Source organism: Malurus melanocephalus, unplaced genomic scaffold, assembly GCF_030028575.1.
Source record: "Malurus melanocephalus ecotype Western Australia unplaced genomic scaffold, MMel_1.1 scaffold_113, whole genome shotgun sequence".
Taxonomy (NCBI): Eukaryota; Metazoa; Chordata; class Aves; order Passeriformes; family Maluridae; genus Malurus; species Malurus melanocephalus.
The window spans coordinates 1,985,624-2,004,284 of NW_026623345.1; the positions used below are offsets into that span (position 1 = coordinate 1,985,624).

An 18,661-nucleotide genomic window follows, 5' to 3' on the forward strand; every position below is an offset into this window, starting at 1 on the left:
AGAGCTCATGGCCTTATTTGTCAGACCTCTGGACTTGGGATGTCATTCTGTCTCCTGAGTAAAGACTCTTGGTGCCCGATGTTCATCTCAAAGTAAACACACCCCAGGTTTAATTGTGGGTCTACCCCCTATGACTGTGTGGGACATGTGCATTAACTGCAATATTTGCTGCCACTGTCCAGGTAAAAAACACACTGATGCTTTAGAGGGGAAAACTGGGGACAGAGGGCAAAGCATGTATCTGCAGGCTGGGTCACACAGCACCACTCTTCAAAGTGTAATAAAAATACCCAAAAATTCCAAATGGACAGTCATTGCCAAGCAAGGGAAACAAAAAACAGMAAAGATTGTGGCATGTTCAATGATAAAACCTGAAATAAAACATATGAGAAAAAGACTTGGACGAGCAGCCTAGAGAGAGAATACAAAAACTGCCAGGAGAAATTTTCAAACATATTTGAATCAGAAACATGGTGGGAGTCTGGATGTCAATAAATAACTGGCACAAATGCAAGAAGGGCAAYCAAAAGTAGGGCAGTGGAGAAAGGCTGAATGGATTACTGGCTCTGGTGCTCWCTTCAGACATGGTCAGGGAGGAAGTGGCAGTCACTTTCTGCAGTTTGAAGAATATTACCAAATAGAATTGGCAACAGAGGAAGTTTCAGCAAGGAAAAAATATTAGGTAAATAATCTGTGGCAAATGACCAGCCCAAATGTCAATTGAGTTACAGGAGTTACAGGAAACTAAAAATGACATTTTAAAAGTTTCTACAGAGTGTATAAATTCTTATTTAAAGCAACCCCAAGACTAAAGGGCAGCAATAATGTTCCTTTTAGGAGGGATCCTTGCACAGCCTGGGGAGACACAGATCCCTAGGCTTCATCACAGCATCASGAAAGTCAGTRGAAGMAAAGAACAGTATTWACAGACAGACAAACATGAGAAAAGYCAGTGCARMTTTTGTAATGGGAATGTCTGAGATCAGTGATGGTATCAATAAGCACATAAATGTGCTGAGCTGACCAGGCCTTGTGCCAGTGTTTGCAAAAGGCTTTTGATAAGAATCTTCCACCAAGGCCCTTAAGAAACTCCATTTCTCATGGAGTAAGAGAGAGACTTAGCTCACAGGCTGGTACAAACAGGTGGAATTAAGTTGACAGTGATCACAGCAGTGATGGTTATTAGCTGGTGCTCAGAAAGATCAAAAGGGGTGAATAATGAAGTAATTAAGTTTACTGATGCCACAAAGTAATTAAGAGTAATCAAAACTTAGGCTGACTGTGTAAAGCTGCAGAATGAGCTCATGATACTGATGTAGCAACAAAATGTTATTTTTCTTTGCACTTCAGAGTTGAAAAGCATAATGTAGTGGGAAAAAMCATTTTACCCATAAACACCCAGCAATATTCTCTGTACAGAGCACTGGAATGGCTGCCCAGAGAGGTTATGGAATCTTCCTTTCTGGAGACATTCAAACCCCACCTGGACACGTTCCCTGTGTCACTGTTCCAGGTSATCCTGTGTTGGCTGGAGGGGTTGGACTGGATTAGATCCAGAGGTCCCTTCCAACCCCAACARTTCTGTGATTTTTGGAAGGAAACACTGGCATCCTTGTTGTCTGGAGTGAGCTCTTTACTTGTCTGATTTTTACCCTTTTTCTCTATTAGCAAATGTTAATGGCCCAGTGCTGAAGACAAGATCCTGAGATCAGCAGATATTTTATCTGACCCAGCACAGTTGTCATATTCCCGATACATTTTAATGCATGTGTCGAATTATTACTTTGGAAATGGGTTTCTCACAGTTAAGCTGAAGCAAAGAGGTGAGAATCCTGAATTCCAGATCCCTGAGAAAAGTGGCGAGGGTGGGATGGGGTTGGGGGGGATTGTATTCATCCATCTCAACTTKCTAAAGTTTATGGGAAATTACATATGAGACATTTCTCCTGCTTTAGAAGCTGGCAGAAACTCAAGTCCAAAGTGCACAAGCATCTTACCTTCACCCAGCCCTCAGTAAAGACTAAAGAGGACTCACAAGCTGTCCACAAATAGCCTGGAAATTTAATTTCCATTTAGGCACAATGGCTTGGCAGGAGTTGTCTGGATTGGTGGCTCTCACAGGTCTATGAAAGTCAATATCCCAGTGCAGACACATTGATCAGACCATCTCAGAGCTGGTGCAGAAGTACTCATGTTTTCTGGCTCCTCTCCCCAGGCATTGAGGCTGAGCAGAAAGCCCTGAGCTCTTCCTGATTTAACAGCCCCCAAGCACTATTAATCTAGCAGAACCCTAGAATTTCCTGAGAGAAAAACATGAGAACTCCTTTAAGCTATTGTTTATAGCTTTGTTATTGTGCACCAGCTTCTGTTTATATTGTCACTAATCTTTTCAGGTACTGAGCCAAATGCTTGTATTGGCTCTGTATTGTTTTCTTTTATTTTTTTTTGCTTTGGGAGGGGAAACTCTGAAGAAATAGTTTAGATAAAAATCAGTGCTCTTGTCTAACATCACCTCTCAGAGTCCTCTTACTCTTTATGCTCAGTACTATATCCTGATGGAGCTTTTATAATTYTGTCTCCTGGGGAAAAGARAGAAAAAAAGTCACTGCCAAAGYCARGAGTTGCCATGCRCTGTTATAAAAAGATTTCTCAGAATGTTCAGAAATTTGAAACTTCTATTTCCATCATTCTATCTTAGGCAAAAAATACACAGCAGAAGGTACATCCCGCATCAGTGACGGATGGTTTAGCACTTAACATTTTGCTCAGGATGTTCACAGGCCACACCTGATGAAGTTATATTGAAAACACTGGCAATCCTCCAGCTAACATGATGATATCCATCYTAAATCATCCAAGATGTTGGGGCCTTTAGCTCTTAAAAGCAACAAGCAGTTMCAAAAATTGCTTCAAATTACGTGTTTGTTGTGGGACAGCTGCAAAAGGATTTTTTAAAGTGGTACTTTTGTTCCTGAAGTGCACAAACCAACGTCAGGTGTGCTAAATCCAAAATAATTTTAATACTTAGACGAGCGGCCTCGGCCAAGTACTTACACACTTCTGATGAGATGGTGGGGTATGGTTTTATCTCTGCATTGCTTTAATATCTCTAGAAGCCACTTAATGAAAAGCGTAGCCCAAGGTGGCCTAGTTGGCCCCAGATGAAGAGTACTAGGGGATATCAACTACTCTCTTATAAGAAAGATTTTACCTGGATAGGGGCAGAAGATCCCTCAAACCATCTAATTATTTTGGAGAGAGGGAAGTATGGTTACCTAGTTAAAGCAGTTGAAGTASTGARTTATAATTTTSTATATATTTGTGTGTGYGTGTGTATATATAGAGGCAGATACTTGATAGAATCATTGAAGCTGGAAGGATGTTAAGATTTTCCTCAGTTACGTGGGTTACTTACATAACTGTTATTTTCCTTTAGCATTTCTCGTGGCTATTTGCATGCTCCTTTTTTTCAAAGAAATGTCATTCYAGGGAATTACATCCAAGAAGCTGTAGTGAACTGTTTATCTAGGCATGCACATCCAGGAAAGGACTGGTGGGTCAAATCTTCCCTCCCCCCGGGGTATTTACGAGGAGACGTGTTTGCCTGGGATATGCACAGTACTAAACCGTGCTCTGATTGTACCACAGTAGCAGAGGGACAAGGCTTCCTCATAAGGAACACCCGGCTGGAAAAGTGCATCCGAGCCTCCCACGAGACCAACAGCATCAGCCTGGCCAGCTGCAAGGAGCACTCCCAGCGGCAGCGGTGGGGCTGGGACCCCGACACCGGCACCATCGTCAGCCAGCACACAAAGCGGTGCCTGTCAGCCCACAGGACGCGCCAGTACGCTCTGGTCAAGCTGGAACCCTGTGGAGACTGGGAACGCCAGRCATGGTCCTGCAGCAAGAAGGGACACTTGACTCTGCAGAGCTTGGGCTTCCACCTTGGCACTGAGGAGGGAGGCCACAAGGTCTTTGTCTCGAGGGAGAAGGATAAGTTCAGCAGGTGGAAGACGTTAGCAGATGAAACCATCTGTGCTGCTGCCCGGACAGCAGCTCGGTCACTCAGGAAACCAACACAGCAAGCTCTAGACACACGTGTGTGGATATATGAAAGTAAGACGAGGTCGATTTAGCATCAGATAACATCTAACTTTCATGTCATCCAAGCCACCTAACACCAGGCTTGCACCCATCATTCTAAYTCATGTTCACTTCGGAGAAACATCAAATGGTTCCAGCTCAGYCCCATCACTTGGTACCACTGCTTTCCAGCAGTGGCTGTTCAGTGTTTTCCGTGCATGCAGCACCTCACAGGATCAGGTCTCCAAAACCCAGCTGCATTTCTGAGGACAGGCAAATATTTTGGTGAAATATTTCTGAATCGGTGCCCATAAGAATAGTTGAAATTGCTTGAGCCTTCCAAGCACGAAACAAGCAAGGAAATCTCACCAAGTCAGGTGCTTTAGACTTTGAAAGTGCTTTTAGTACTTTGGGACATCTTTTTTTTTTTTTGGTAAGACGACAACTGGAGGCAGCTGTAAACCTCTTTTAAACTTGTATGAATTATTGAGTAGCAGCTGCRTAAGAAATTATTACTTCAGCTTCTGAAACTGCAACTCTCTCCTGTGAGACCCCAACAGTATAACTTTTACTAATGAAACCATAGTTCTAACCTTCATTCCRTTATCCTCAGAAGTGGCCCTTGCTCCTGGTGCCCAATGTAGCCATGAAGASACTGGTGAACACAGCAAATAGCGGGAGGTAGAAGTGTTGCCCCTATCTTTGCATTAAGAAATCCCAGACAACATCAAAAATTATTTAAAAATTGGTTTATATTGCCAGTTTATGGCTTTGGCCTTTGCTGAAGAGAATCTAACATCTGCYATCATGACTGTTCACTAGCCTTTGTCAAGACTGCACACTAAAAATGGGCAAAACCCTTGGTCCTGTCACAATTTTAGGAGTTGGAGATGAGGCTACCAGACACCAGGCCTRGCCATTGTACCAAGGTGTGACTGTGATAGTTTGTCACTTGCACAGTGAAGCCCACTGCTGACCACTTATARTTCACAGTCCAGCCTGTTTCCTGCTTTAATTTAAGTCCTTTCTGCAAAGAAACATGGTTTTCAGTACTTTTCTTGCAAAGTTGCATGCAGAATTGAGACCTGAAAATCACACTCAATTCCTWCTTTCCTCCTCCCCTCCTCTCCTTTCTTCTACTCCAGGGACCAGMAAAGAGCTGGTATTTGCAATGGTTTTTATGTGTTTGTCCACTCTGTAGGTGATGAGGTTGCCAACATGCCACAGGGAAARTTATTTCCCTGACAGAAGACTATTCCTTACCTTAAGGCTGATGGCTTCAATGAGATATTGAGCTTTGCAGAAATGAATAAAGAGAAAATGTGATGTATCTGGTTGGCATAAGCAGATGCATTATGAATATAACCTTTTGACACAAAGAGGCTATATCTAATTTGAAATAAAAATAGATACATTCGCTGCTTTGGCTGCCATGCGCAGAGAAGGTGGCCATTTTCCCCTCAAGGTTTTTAATTAGCCAACCAGAAGGTAAACATGTAATTACCACAGTAGTTACAAGTGTTAGTGTTTTGTTTAACATTAAGTTAAATACGGACCATACAAATTAGATACCATAATACGCTAGTTAAATATAGGCTAGGAAATGCGTSGAACATTTAAGATATGGGAAAAAGGCATGTGAAAAGAGCGTTTGCATTCCCCAAGGCAATGTTCCTGGCAGCTCAGRGCTGCCTTGGAGCCAGGATCCCCAAATAAGGCTGTGAGGGTAAACACAGAGCAGCCTTTGAATCAGGTTGTGCCACTTGGTGCGGCTCACACAAATTCATAATTTTCCTATCAGTCCCATAGTTCAGTCTACTGGAGGGAACTTCTGACTACTCAGTAACAACATCAAAGTCCTATGTATTCATTTAGGCATTTCTTATCTAAATTCCAGTTGATCATCAACAGACGAGTTCTGCTTCGGCAGGTTATCTGCTCAATAAATCACGTGTGTGTAGCCAACTGTGAGAGCTCATGCCACAGGATGGGATGGGGTTTGGATATGCAGCAGGGARCCCTGAAGTCACGGTTTTCTTGGTCTTGACATATGCATCATTGTAGGAGAGGGGTGAACTGCTGACACCAGATTTCCCACAACCTCCCCTCTAGCAGCAGTTGCTTCCCCACATTCCCTACTCTGCAGCAGGACTGGAAGGCAAAGGAAGGTGTTGAGCCTTGCAAGAGGTATGCACTACTTACAACCCTCTGGATCCCATTTTTATATCTGCAGTGTTGTTAAAAGCTGTGATTCTGCCACTTGCCTCTTCCTCACAACATCATCCTTTAACAGCTGATGTTGTACTCATGTTTTAAACCAAAAACCACATCTACCACCAGAAAAAGCATCCCTGCTTTTGTTGTTGATTCAATCTTGAGAGGTTTCATTTCACCTGTAAAATCTGAAGGTCCCTGATGCACAGGAGGAGGTGACTGCTACTGCTCCATATCCTGCTCACCTTTGCAGGGCAGAGAACCAAACCAGCAGGGCTGGGTTCCCTCTCCTTGCTGGGCACTGAGCGTAACAMGGTTCCTGTACAAAAACTAAACGATAATCACACAGATCTTTGTTTTATTTCCTTCCAAGCTAAAACCATTGATTCATCAAAGATCGATGGCATGGACAGAGAGCCTTCTGTGAGCTTGACTGACCCACCTCTGGCTAACAAATTCAACAGCACAGTGTCTCCGGTGAAGCCCAAACAGGCACAGCTCCCAGCACACGAGGGTGAGCACTTTTCCTAATGTGTATGCRAGAAGGAAAAAGGAAGGAAAGAGTGGGCAGCATTTTGAGGTTACTCAACTATTTTCAGTGGTGGAAAAGTACCTGAGGACCTCTGAAGAACTTCCATGGGTATCACTGAGTACTTTCACAACGTGCTGAGAAATTTCCCTTGGCAAGCAGCTCAGTGATACAGGGTTAACCTGAAGGCAACAGATGTTTTAGGAACAAAAATCATTTGTGGCTGGGGAACACCGAAGGACAATAAAGCTTTTCTTTTCTTTATGGGTCCCAAAAGAGATTTGTGGTTACAGTGAAGCTTCAGGAGGAATTTGGATTCCTGGTCCAACTGGAAGCTGCTAATCTGAGTCTTTCTGCTTCTTCCACCAGATCCATCCCACAATCACTCTAAGAAGCATGGAAATCGGGGGAAAAACTCTGGGGCCAGGCTTGCAGGTAGGTCCAGGATCAGCCAGAGGAGGAAAGGACCAGGTAAATGACAGTTCAGCAGTGCCCGTGTCCTTCCCATAATGATAGAGTTACATTTATCCAGGGTGCTGATGAGGATGCTCAGTAGGGAGAGAGGGCACCAAATTACCTAACAGAAAGAGCCTTTTTAAAGACTACATAAATCTCCAAAGGCCTGGGAGAAAAAAAATAGTAAAAACATGCAAATTCTTTGTCCCAGCTCACCAGGAGAATCAGATACCCACCAGCACCGCTGCTTTCYCCCAGCCCTTCTTACTTTGTGTTAGAAAGCTGCAAGAGTGGAGAAGCATGAAATGTCATTGTCTTCATAGCAAGAAAGAAAATCTTTTATGGCCACTTTCAATAGAAGGATGCTAGGCAGTGTAAAAGCAACTCTAAGATGTTGATCTTATAGACAAAGTACTTTCCCTGTTATCTGGCACTCTCCAGAGACATTACAGGTGATTTTTTTGTGGCAGTCATGGCTATTGCGTAAGAACAGGGACATGTACAGCAAACACATGATGCTTTYTATGATACCCTTTCAGGCACCAACTGGAAGACAGCCATGCTGGTCCTCAGCCCCCTGGCATTCATACTGGGATTGATAATACTGACACTCAATGTTCACTACAACAAGTAAGTGAGATTTATGTTCATTGGCTTTGCCATGAACAGCTTTTTAAAGAAAAACTGCATTTCAAAACAGAAGTCCTGATTTTGGCACCCTTCCCCATTCCACACCTGACGTCTCTGGCTACCAGCAGATAGGTCTGGTCACCCTTGTGTCACCCTTGATGGTTTCTCTTTGCCACCCTGTTTATCCATCCTCTCACTGACCCACCCAAATGCAGCCACTAATGTTGGCTCCTCCTCTCCAACACACCTTGTGCCATCACTGAAGGAAGCTGTTGACATGGAAGAGCGACCAAGTGACAGTCAGGGGCAATTTCTCTCTTCTCTCTTCTCCTAGGAAGAAGAAAATCCTCTCTGCTCTGAAGAGTTCTCCAGCGACCAGCAGCAGAGTTGATTTACGGGAGCCGACCCCCTTACGAAGAGGCCCCCAGCCGTACCTTCCACCATCCCGCTCCCCTTCCCTGAGGCGCGGAGAGATCCTCATCGAGTGGAAAGACGGGACTGTCACTCCTCTTTTTGATAATGTCAGTTACCAAGTGGACTAGCTCCAAAATGACAGAGCTGTTGTTCCATCCCGTGTCACTCTTCCCACCAAGAAGAGTGTCACCACAGCTGATCTCCTCCCTAACCTTGCTGTTTCACAGTAAGCACTGTTTGGGGTTTTYTTCTGAACACTTGAGTACAATCTCCTTGCACAGCACAAGGTTGAAACAACCAGAGTAGATTGTGTGGTTTGTACAGGCACATGCTGCTTAGCAATTCCAGAGCTGCTTTAACCCACAACAAACCCCAGGCTTACCTAAATGAAGCTGGGAAATTCGCCAGCTGCAGCTGTCCGTTGAATCAAAACTCGAGTTACTGAGTGTATGAAAAGGTGAATCTTTGAAGACAAGGCATAAAGGAAAAAACAAAGGTCCTGATGATGATTAAATTCTTTTTAAGGCAAAACTAGCTGCCAACAGACACAGGAGGCTGTCAATTACACTGTCAGTGTGAGAACATCATTAATAAGCACTGCCTTCTACAGTCTCTTCCGGATATCTGCCAAAATATTCACCCCCACTAAGATGTCAATAAAGTAACAGCAAGTCATTTTTCTAACTTAAAAGGTAGCACTCTACTGTCCTCTTTGCATCACTGCAAGAGCCCTGCTGAGAGAGCATGTGTCTCTCAAAATATTTCCATATTTAGGATGTACTAAACCTTATTTTAACACACATCCTCTTTTATTATATAGACTGGCAAGTAACGTCGGTCATGCTTGTTGGGGATATTGCAAATAGAGCCACTTTATACCAGCTTCAATCTCTGATTTCCTATAATCATATGGAATAGGCAATGAATAGGTATACTGCTCCACCAGAGCAGTAATAGTTATTTTTCTTCTAGACAGGAGGAAGACATTGTTTTCAGCCTTTACACTCCTTGTTTAAGCATAATTACCTGTGACCATCACATTCAATCCTGATCTTTTCTCAGTGACACTTGCAATGTCTTAACACTTTCCTAATATTCATGGATGTATGCTTTCCTTCTGTCCGAYTCTGAGATGATGTAATCATGGCTATAAGTCAGGAATTATGTGGAGAAAGAAATAATAACACCAGGAAATTACAAGTATGAGTTGCGTCAGTGTATTTGTAAAGCAAGGGAAACCATATGCTCACATCTCTTACTTGAGCAACGCCTTTCACTTGACCTAAATTAGGCTGTTCTGCTATTTCAGTGTAGCCTGAACTTCTCTGAAGTTTGGTTTTATTTAACCTATGGCAGAAGTAAGGTCTCTCCAGGGAACCTAAAAGTCTCCGGGTTTTTTTTGTTTTAATTTTAGTTTTTCTTTTTAAATGGTAAAATGTTTACTGTCATGAGATATTATTATAACCAAAAACTTGACTGGTAAAAAAAAAAAGAAAATACAAGCCCTATTGGTTTAGGGCATAAATAGAGGTTGGAAAYAAATATGTTCCCCGGTCAGATTATTCCAAAATTATTTACTGGAGGGTTTCCCAGRCGTTCCTTGGGAAACTATTTTACTACTAGACAAGGGTAGAGGAAAAACTCTTTCTTTACCAGTGAGCAGCAAGAATCAGAGTTAAATTCTGACTTTCCAACGTTTCTGCTTTAAATGAAATCCAAAGACTCTGAGATGAAGATTCCAAATGTGCAAGCATCATTTTACTCACAAAATTTGCGAGAATATATTCTGTACATAAATCACTCAAAATGTACACACAGTGCCTCACTAATTATTACAGTTACATCCCTTGCAATTTTGACSAAGGAGCACATCACCTTACAGTGCACAACACTGGTCACCCTCCAAAACCTTGACAGGCTGTGAGAACACTACTGAAGAGGTGCCATTAAAAGGGAAATACTGGCATGGAGTTGAGCTAATGTTGTGCTTGCCAAAGCACCAAGTGYCTGTGTTCATCACTGTTGAATGGGCAGAACCCATGACTTGTTAGTGACTCTCTAACTCCAGCTTAATATGCTAATCTTGCTCATGAACAAGAAGGCAGCAACAYCATTGTTTACACAGCACTGATTAAATGGTAGCACAAACAGTAATGAAAAACCAAGAGTGAAGCAGCACAGGCTTTTRACTCTTGTCTCACCCTCTCTTTCACTGGTTGATCCACTCTCTGCCACTATCTGAAAGAAACACTTCCGAGCAGCGTTCATAATCAAAATAAAGCCTGACTATAATGTGGAGGAGCACTGAAGTTTTTTACGTGTATATATACATACATAATTATATAGAAAAACCTCTTTACAGTGCATCCTTTTTTTTGTGTGTATAAACACATACCAGAAAAAGGAAGTACTATAAAAAGGATTTTATAAATCACTCCATTAGAAGGAAACAGTGATAAGYAAGACAGAGGTAGCAACATTATTATTGTCTGCTGCCCCCAAAGATGAGTGGCTGCAGCCACAGAAGTGCTGACAGTATTAAACAGACACAAGACTGCACATWACCTTGGACATCCTGTGCAGAAAGTGCATCAAGTACCTTTCACAACCCCCTGGGAAATGTATGGCTAAGGTGTCTGTTAAAGATCAAAAAACAAAGAGGCAAAAGAAAAACTTCAATTTACCACTTAATACCATACCTCAACCATTTACTAAGAATCTCTGGATGGAAAATGATCTCATAACAGTACATTAGGGATGTACATAAATTCATGATAGGAACAAAAAAGACCTGAAATGATCTGACAAGTTATCACTGCATATCAGTGGAAGAGTAGGGAATAGAACTACTGCTTCCTCATTTGAAATTCAAGGTATGACTTCTGCAGTACACGCTTTGTTATTAAAAATCCCCATATGCTCATTTTCTCAACTCTCTAGCTTTACATCAAGAAGTCAAGATAGATCAAGTATCTGATTTCTCAAAAAGATCTGTAGTTGTTCAGCACTTCAAGGAAGCAAAAGGGTAAGAAAAAAGGAAAAGAAAAGGAGACAGAGACAGAGGAAGTCTTTTGTTAGCTCAGGGCTTCAATTCAGACATCCCTGGCTTGTGGTTCAATCAGACTACACTTTTTTGTGCTAGMTAGAGGAGATAAAAGCACAACCTCTTTAAAAGCTCCATGTATCCGCACTGAATTTCTACAGATTTAAAAAAAGAAATCTACATTTCTGCAGCCATATAATTCTTCCCCCAGTTTAAAAAATAAAAAGCAGCCACATCCCCTCAAGAAACCCCCTTCTACTTCACAAAAACACTTATTCTCTGGAACAGAGAAATTGATGCACTTCTTTCAGCGTTGCTTGCATGTCCTCATACTCTGCCAATTTGCAGGCATCCTCCAGCTTCAGCCACTGGAAAGCTTGGTGCTCGTCTGACAGCTTGATTTCTGTGTTGCAGTCCTTCATCTCCGCCAGCCAGTACACCACGGTCTTGGGCTTGCCACGGACAGGGTAATGCAGCTCTTTCTTGTAGCCCTCGATGAGGGTGAGCTGGCTGGCCTGCAGACCAGCCTCCTCCTGCGTTTCCCGGAAGGCTGTCTGCAGGTCATCCTCCCCTGGGTCCACRTGGCCTGCCAAGAGGGTGGAAAAGTAAATCTCTGGGAAGGAAACTCAGATTTYGGTTTGATCAGGAAACACTAGGAGATGGAGATGAGGGCACACTGTGGCCGATACAGGATGAAATGGAAATTGTAAAACAATGATTGTTTTTCCAACTCTTATGTCATGATTTGTCTTTGACTTGTGACTTTTAGGATCATTGTTTATTCCTCACCTCCTGAAACTCCCAGCGGACAATSAGCACCAAACATCTTTTCTTCCCAGTCCACCTCTCCGGTTCTGGAGTACTCTACATCCGTAATGTTCCACCTTAGATTATACTGAGGACTGAATCCCTCAATTTTCCTTTATCCAGTTAGAGGGGAGACAGGTCATCTGAGACTCTTAATCCTCTCTCAACCCTGTCCTCTCACATAAGCTTAAGGCTCAATTCTGYAAAACCATTCCTCATGCCATCAGTGCAGAAACAACAGGACCAGGCACCCACAAATGCCGTTTAAAAGGTGGGTTTCATTTAGGCAGCTAGGCATTTTGTTTCTCTCCCATACTCCCCTCTGAAACACAACAAGCCTAAAAGCCAATCCTTTCACCAGCTGGGTAGTTCTCCTAGGACACATAATTTATTTTACGTTGCTCAGAAGGAGAGGTGCCACTACAAACAAAGGATAAATATAACACRTTCCCAGCCGTTTGTACTTCTGTTGAGAAATGTCAGATTTGGTTTTCTCATGAAAGCTTCGGACCAGAACATAAATAGAACAAGCCAAGCAATACCTCAAAAAAGCAACATAGCAGGAGCTGGGACATTTTAGGAGGAAAAAAAAAAGTTTAAGCTTTATTTTGCCCCTGATGTCACTCTATTTTCTATGTAGCTGGCTACAAATAGCTATAATTTCATCACAAATATGAATCTTTCCTCACGTCCCAGGTACCCAAAGCCCCTTTTTAGTGTAGCAATTGGGGCATGTGGAAAGTTTGTTTTGCCTTTGCAACAGGTCCCACTCACTTCTCTGTGGATCAAAAGTGTGAACACCTCTTTACAATAGGACATCACCTCAAACATAAAATACATTTTTCTCTCGAGCAGCACCTGCGCAGAAAACAGCATCTGATGTTGACACCAAYTGACAATCTCAGGTCTAAGCTCAGTAAATTGTCAAATTTGTGCAGAACATATCTATCTGCAGGGCAGAAAAAGGACTGCAGCAGCACCTTACACCACAGCTTTCAGATCCTCCCACCTGTTTCCACTAGCAGTGCTCCAATAGAACTTGAGAAGGAAAATTAACCCTACATCCCCTTCCCATCAGCATCAGCTAGTGCAAAGTCACAGTTCTAGGCACAGAGATAAGGCTGATGAGGTTCATGTGAGGGGAACCAAGCAAGTCCAGTTTAATCCCATAAGGGTTACAGCTGCTTAGAAACTTTCAAAATAACAAGGTACAGCTGTAGCTKTAAACTGCCTTTTGCGTGTGGTCAGAGAGACCATTACAAGCTCCCCCTTCTGGCTCCTGCCACACTGAATCTATGTCAGCATCATGCACAAGTTCTGTTACCACATCACACACCCCAGGGCTGCATTGAAGACCATTCCCATCACAGACATTATAAAATAGAATAGCTCATCTTCAATAAATTCTCTCAAATTGATACCAAGCTTCTATTACAGGCTACCATCAATTGTGGCCTTTGTATGTAGCTCTTGATCTTTAAAGTCTTCAGCAATGTGTGGAGGGAAGTGATTCTCCCCCTCTGCTCTGGAGAGACCCCACMTGCAGTGCTGCATCCAGCTCTGGAGTCCTCAGCGAGGGAATGATATTGGGATTGAGTCCAGAGGAAGCCATGCATTCAAGGGACTGGAGCACCCCTGTTTTGGAGGCAGGCTGAGAGAGTGGGGGTTATTCAGCCTGCAGAAGAGAAGGCTCTGGGGAGACCTCAGAGCCCYTTCTGGTGCCTAAGAGGTGGTGATTCACAAGAAAGAAGCAGACAGACTTTTGAACGGGGCCTGGAATGACAAGGACTGCTGTTTTTCAACTAAAAGTGAAGAGATTCAGATTATGGACAGAGAAGACTTGTTTTAACCATGAGGGTGGTGAAACACTGGCACAAGTTCCCCAGAGGGGTGGTGGATGTCCCATCCCTGGAAACATCCYGGCTGGACAGGACTTCAAGCCACCTGCTCTAGTTGAGGCTGTCCCTGCTCACTGCTGGGAGCTTGGACTAGACAGCCTATAAGGGTCCTGCCATCCCAACCTATTCTATGGTTCTGAGGTTCTGGGTGTGTGAGATGCATGCCTATGAGACAATTAACTCCCTACCAAAATGTAAGTCATTTAAATCGCTTGTCCAGAATTAATGCGTTCCCAGGGAGCCTTTCCATAAAGGTTTCTTCTCACAGCATCACATCCCAGCAGATGTTTTTTAGCTTTCCACTAGCTGCAAACTCAACTCCCTTAGGCTTTTGGTGGAGCAGACAAAGGGGGAGGCTTGGAAAGTTTTGTTCTTTCCCTTAATAGGACAGCATCATTGACACTGTTAAAACAATGTTTTTCCTCCAGTTTGCAGACTCTTGTTYACAAACTGCTGCACTATGCTTTGAAAGTACTGTCCTTTACAAAATGAGAAGTAAAAACTATCAAGAAGAAATCTCAGAGGGTAAAAAACAGCACATAAGAAGATCTACAGGGAACCTGAAGTATTTCTGTGCTGCCCTTTTCCTKGTACCAGGCCTGTGGCTGTGTGCTGCCAAACACTGGCCCTGCCATGTGCCTYTACAAAGGAGGTGCTGCTCTGTGTCTTGGCACACAGGGATTGTCTTCTGCTTTGAGGCCTCACTGATGAGCAAGGATGGCTGGGAAGGTCTCCCTGTCTGTCCCCCTCATCTCTACCACATTAGGCAAGTGATCTGCATCAATGATCTCCTGCATCTCCTAAGAAAGGTGTATTAAAGAGCACCATTACAGATGTCAGTTTGCCTTCTTGTAAAATGTGGGCATTCTGATTGCACACAGGTTAAACAAATCCTGCACTGTTACCACTGGCAACAGTGGTACCTGGCAAAGGCTCAGACCTGAGCAGGAAGGTAGAATATCCACTCATTACCTCACTTCAGTCATGTGTYCAATGTGTACTGGAAACATCAGCTACTGAGGAGCTCAGCTGGGTGACACCTCCTGCCCCAACCCAAATTAGTCATGCCCAACACTTTGTACAGCCACAACTTTCAGAGGATTTCAGCCYCAGAGCGGACCCCTCAGCTGTGTGAGGAACACCATCAAACAGCACAGCCAGCAGCTACTCTCAGCTGGTAATTGCTCCTCACAGCCGACCTCAGCCAAAACCCACCCTGCAATCTGACACCAAGAACCTCCAGGAGTGTTATCAGAACCAACATCACCTTTGGGTGGGGTCCAGTGGTGGGTCCCATAGGATGTCTGAAGCAGGAGGTACTCGATGCTGTCGGTGACCTTACAGGATGGTGCTGGCTGCAGCCTCCTGTAGATGATCAAGCCACAAGCTCTCACAGCCATTTTCCTCTGCCAACTGCACCAGGAGCTGTGGAACAGCACAAAACATGGTGCTCATACAGACCAGCTYTATTTACCCAGCAAATATTTACAAATATTTACTCTATTTACATCTCATCACAGTAAAAAAGTTGTCCATTCCTYTGAAGTTACTACAGAATTAAATTGATCTTATTAGCTACCTCTGAGCTGTAAAAAACTCTGCTTTCAAAACAAGGAAAGAAGAACCTAGATAAAAGCTTTTTAAAAAAAGAACATTATTGAAAAGCATGAAAAATGACCTGCATGTCATTCCTTTGCTGCTGATAKATTACAAACCATATTGTAGAGAGGGGGGAAAAATTACAAAGCATAAGGGAAGACATTGATTAACACTCTGAAGCTTTTCCATTGTGAAACTACAAATGCCCTGCACACAGGTAATACCTCAACATTAYTGGAACTGGCATACTGAAATAATTGCCCTGGACAGATTTCCTGGAGCACAGAACTCCTCGGGATATCAGGGGCAAAGCTGAGAAAATGAATGACAAAGGAGACTCTGCTATCTGGGCTAGACATCAGGCTGTTATACAAAACKGAAATATTCTTGGTATGCATACTCAGCACTGATTTGATGTAAACAATAAGGAACAAACCTCTTAAGTGATAAATACTGTCATCAATAAATGAAGCAGCCAAGATGAGTAGTCCTATGGAGAGAACGAGGGAAAGCAATGGAGATGAGTAATTCATGTTACAAATCTGGGCGATTCCCAGTTTTATATTGACAGAGCCACACTCTTCAGTAAATAATAACTTCATACAACACTGTTTTTTTTCCTGGGACACCGAGTGCGGCATCGTGGCACCTCCAGCTTCCAACGCGGGAAACCACAGCACGGAGCCTTTCACCACCATTCACGCCCCTGGATGGCGCCCGGCACTTTAGGCCAACCCCTTTAAACGCCTCCATTAGTTCCTGATCAGCCACAAGGACAACGCCCCCTCGCCAATCCCCACAGCCCCGAGGCCAAACCGGGGTACCAGCACCATCTCCAGTGCGCGCCTGGAAGGACAAGGACAAATCCCAGCAGGCCCCTCCGCCGGCGCCTGGCGGCCCGCTTCCCTCCCCTCTCCATCCGCAGAGGGTCACGCCCGGTGCCCGGGGATGGGGACACAGAGAACGGGGACACACAGAACGGGGACACATGTCACCCCCACAGCGGCCGCCATGGCCCCCTGCCCTCACCTCTGCTTCCGGGTGCGACACTGGGCGGGGCACGGCGCATGACTGACGTCAGCTTTAGCCAATCGCAGCAGCAGCGGCGCTGGCGGTAGCCCCGCCCTTCCCACACCTCCCACCCGCCTTCCCTTAGACCCCGCCCCCATGCCCGTAAAGGTCTCTGATTGGTCTCTCTCCTCTAGGACACGCCCCGCCCGCCCTGTTCGCTCTCTCTATTGGCTGGCTGTGCGCGCGAGGCTGCGCGCGGGCGTTTGAAGCGGGAAAAGCGTTGTTGCCATGGAGACGTGGCTTAATGGCCGCCGCGGAGCGGTGCCGCGGCCGGTGAGTGAGGGGGAGTCCCAGCCSTGAGGGAACGGGGGCGACCGGCCCAGGGAGGGTTCCGGGGACACCGCTCTGACTGGCCCCACAGGGCTCTAGAACGGGGAAAAACCGTGGTGGGACAGCTCGGGGAAAGATGGGACATGTCCCCTCTTCAGACACGCGGTGCAAGTCCGGACGCGTGGCGGTTTGTTTTGCTGCATTTTTATAGTTGTAAAATATTTTTCAATTATATATCTTATATATATGTTTAGCTAACATATAATTTACATGGTATGTGAAGTGTGTACATGCACTTTTAAAATATACATTTTTACATTTTTAATGTGCAATATATAAAATRCTTAAATAATATTTAAAACATAGTTTGAATATATTCTATATAATTTATTTTATATGTTTATTATCTTTTTTAAAATAACTTAAAATTTTGAAATTATAAAATAAACCTTGAGAGCTATTTGGTAGAYCCTGCTGGGAGGAGGATCATGCTCAGGCACAGTTTTCAAATAAATGGCACCCTGCCATAACTCGTGGGTTATTTTCTCGGCACGGGGTTGGATATTGGATACTTCCAATATTCAATATCCCAATATTGGACACTTCCCCTTCTCCATGCAGCTGTTGTCCCTGGCAGCTGTCAGGATCAGCTGCAGGATGGAGCCTCTTCTGCTGAGGTCACCAGGCTATATTTACTAYGGAGAGAGGAATAAAATACTCTGAAATACTTTGTGGGGAACAAAAAAAATCTCAAMTGTTCAGTTGTTTTTAAGCCAGTTTTAATGACATTAATTAGCATGGATAGAGGAATAAAATGCTCTGAAATGCTTTGTGGGGATACAAAAAATCCCCAATATTTAGTTGTTTATAAGCCAGCATTAATGACATTAATTGTAGTTTTAGTAACTTGTTCAAGGTCTGGCRGTGGCAAGGGAAACCCCCATTTCTTACTTGTTGCTGCAGGTAGTAGACATGTGTCAAGCTCCCGATGTAAAATAGCTGTCATTTACCATTAAAAACATTCCTCCCCTCCATTTGCTTTTGCTATGAAGCTGTGAGTGGTTATCTACTGTCAGTGTTCAGCTTCAAAACAGGCTGGCCCAACACTTGTTCCAAGTAGCAGTGGAATGGTTAATGCCATGTTGTTTACGTGCAGGGTACAGTAATCYTCTGATCTTCCAAAGGGATCTGCTGCAACGTCAGGCACAGCTTCACACATCCCTACCTGTTGCATTAAACTAAAATTATGGACTCCTTTTACAATACAAATTATCTCTTGTTATGGAGCTTGTCTTAAATAAGTGCAGCTGCAGCCTGACCCTGTTCTTCACAGGAATGCCCTAATTCTCGAGGAATGGGGTCAGGATGATTAAAGGTAAAGCATTTTSTGTGGTGCTCTGGAAAAGCAAATTAGCCACTGATTTCTAGAGGGTTAAATCAGATTTGGCTTTGAATCACTTAAAAAAAAAAGAGCTTAATGTTCAAATAAGGAATGAACATGGATGAGTGGTGAYATGAGTGAAGTTTTCCCTATGAGTTGTTTCCCTTTTCCCAATTTTTCTTTGCTTCTGTATTGAAAAAAAAAAAAACAAAAAAAAAAAGAGTTGTTTCCCTTTTCCCAATTTTTCTTTGCTTCTGTATTGAAAA

At 43.7% G+C, this 18,661-nt stretch overlaps 2 protein-coding genes across 5 annotated transcripts in view; one reads left to right on the plus strand and one right to left on the minus strand.

Moving 5' to 3' along the window:
- Positions 1 to 10,058: 10,058 nt before the first annotated feature.
- On the minus strand, positions 10,059 to 16,734 carry NUDT2 (nudix hydrolase 2). Of its 3 annotated transcripts, none has more exons than XM_057369636.1 (4): positions 16,703 to 16,734; positions 16,110 to 16,163; positions 15,342 to 15,499; positions 10,059 to 11,955 (listed from the first exon to the last, which is right to left on the minus strand). In XM_057369636.1, exons 3-4 carry the CDS (start codon positions 15,472 to 15,474, stop codon positions 11,642 to 11,644), a joined length of 447 nt encoding a protein of 148 aa, XP_057225619.1. In that variant the 5' UTR covers positions 15,475 to 15,499; positions 16,110 to 16,163; positions 16,703 to 16,734; the 3' UTR covers positions 10,059 to 11,641. The 3 variants fall into 3 exon arrangements, with proteins under 3 accessions (XP_057225619.1, XP_057225620.1, XP_057225621.1); XM_057369637.1 differs by lacking the exon at positions 16,703 to 16,734 and adding an exon at positions 16,498 to 16,678; XM_057369638.1 differs by lacking the exon at positions 16,110 to 16,163 and having other exon boundaries at positions 16,703 to 16,727.
- A 230-nt stretch (positions 16,735 to 16,964) lies between these two features.
- Positions 16,965 to 18,661, plus strand: part of KIF24 (kinesin family member 24) — a 29,692-nt gene continuing 27,995 nt past the window's right edge. For both annotated transcript variants that reach the window (XM_057369639.1, XM_057369642.1), the window contains exon 1: positions 16,965 to 17,017. The gene's annotated coding sequence lies outside the window, so the exon portion shown is untranslated. The remainder of the gene's footprint in view (positions 17,018 to 18,661) is intronic.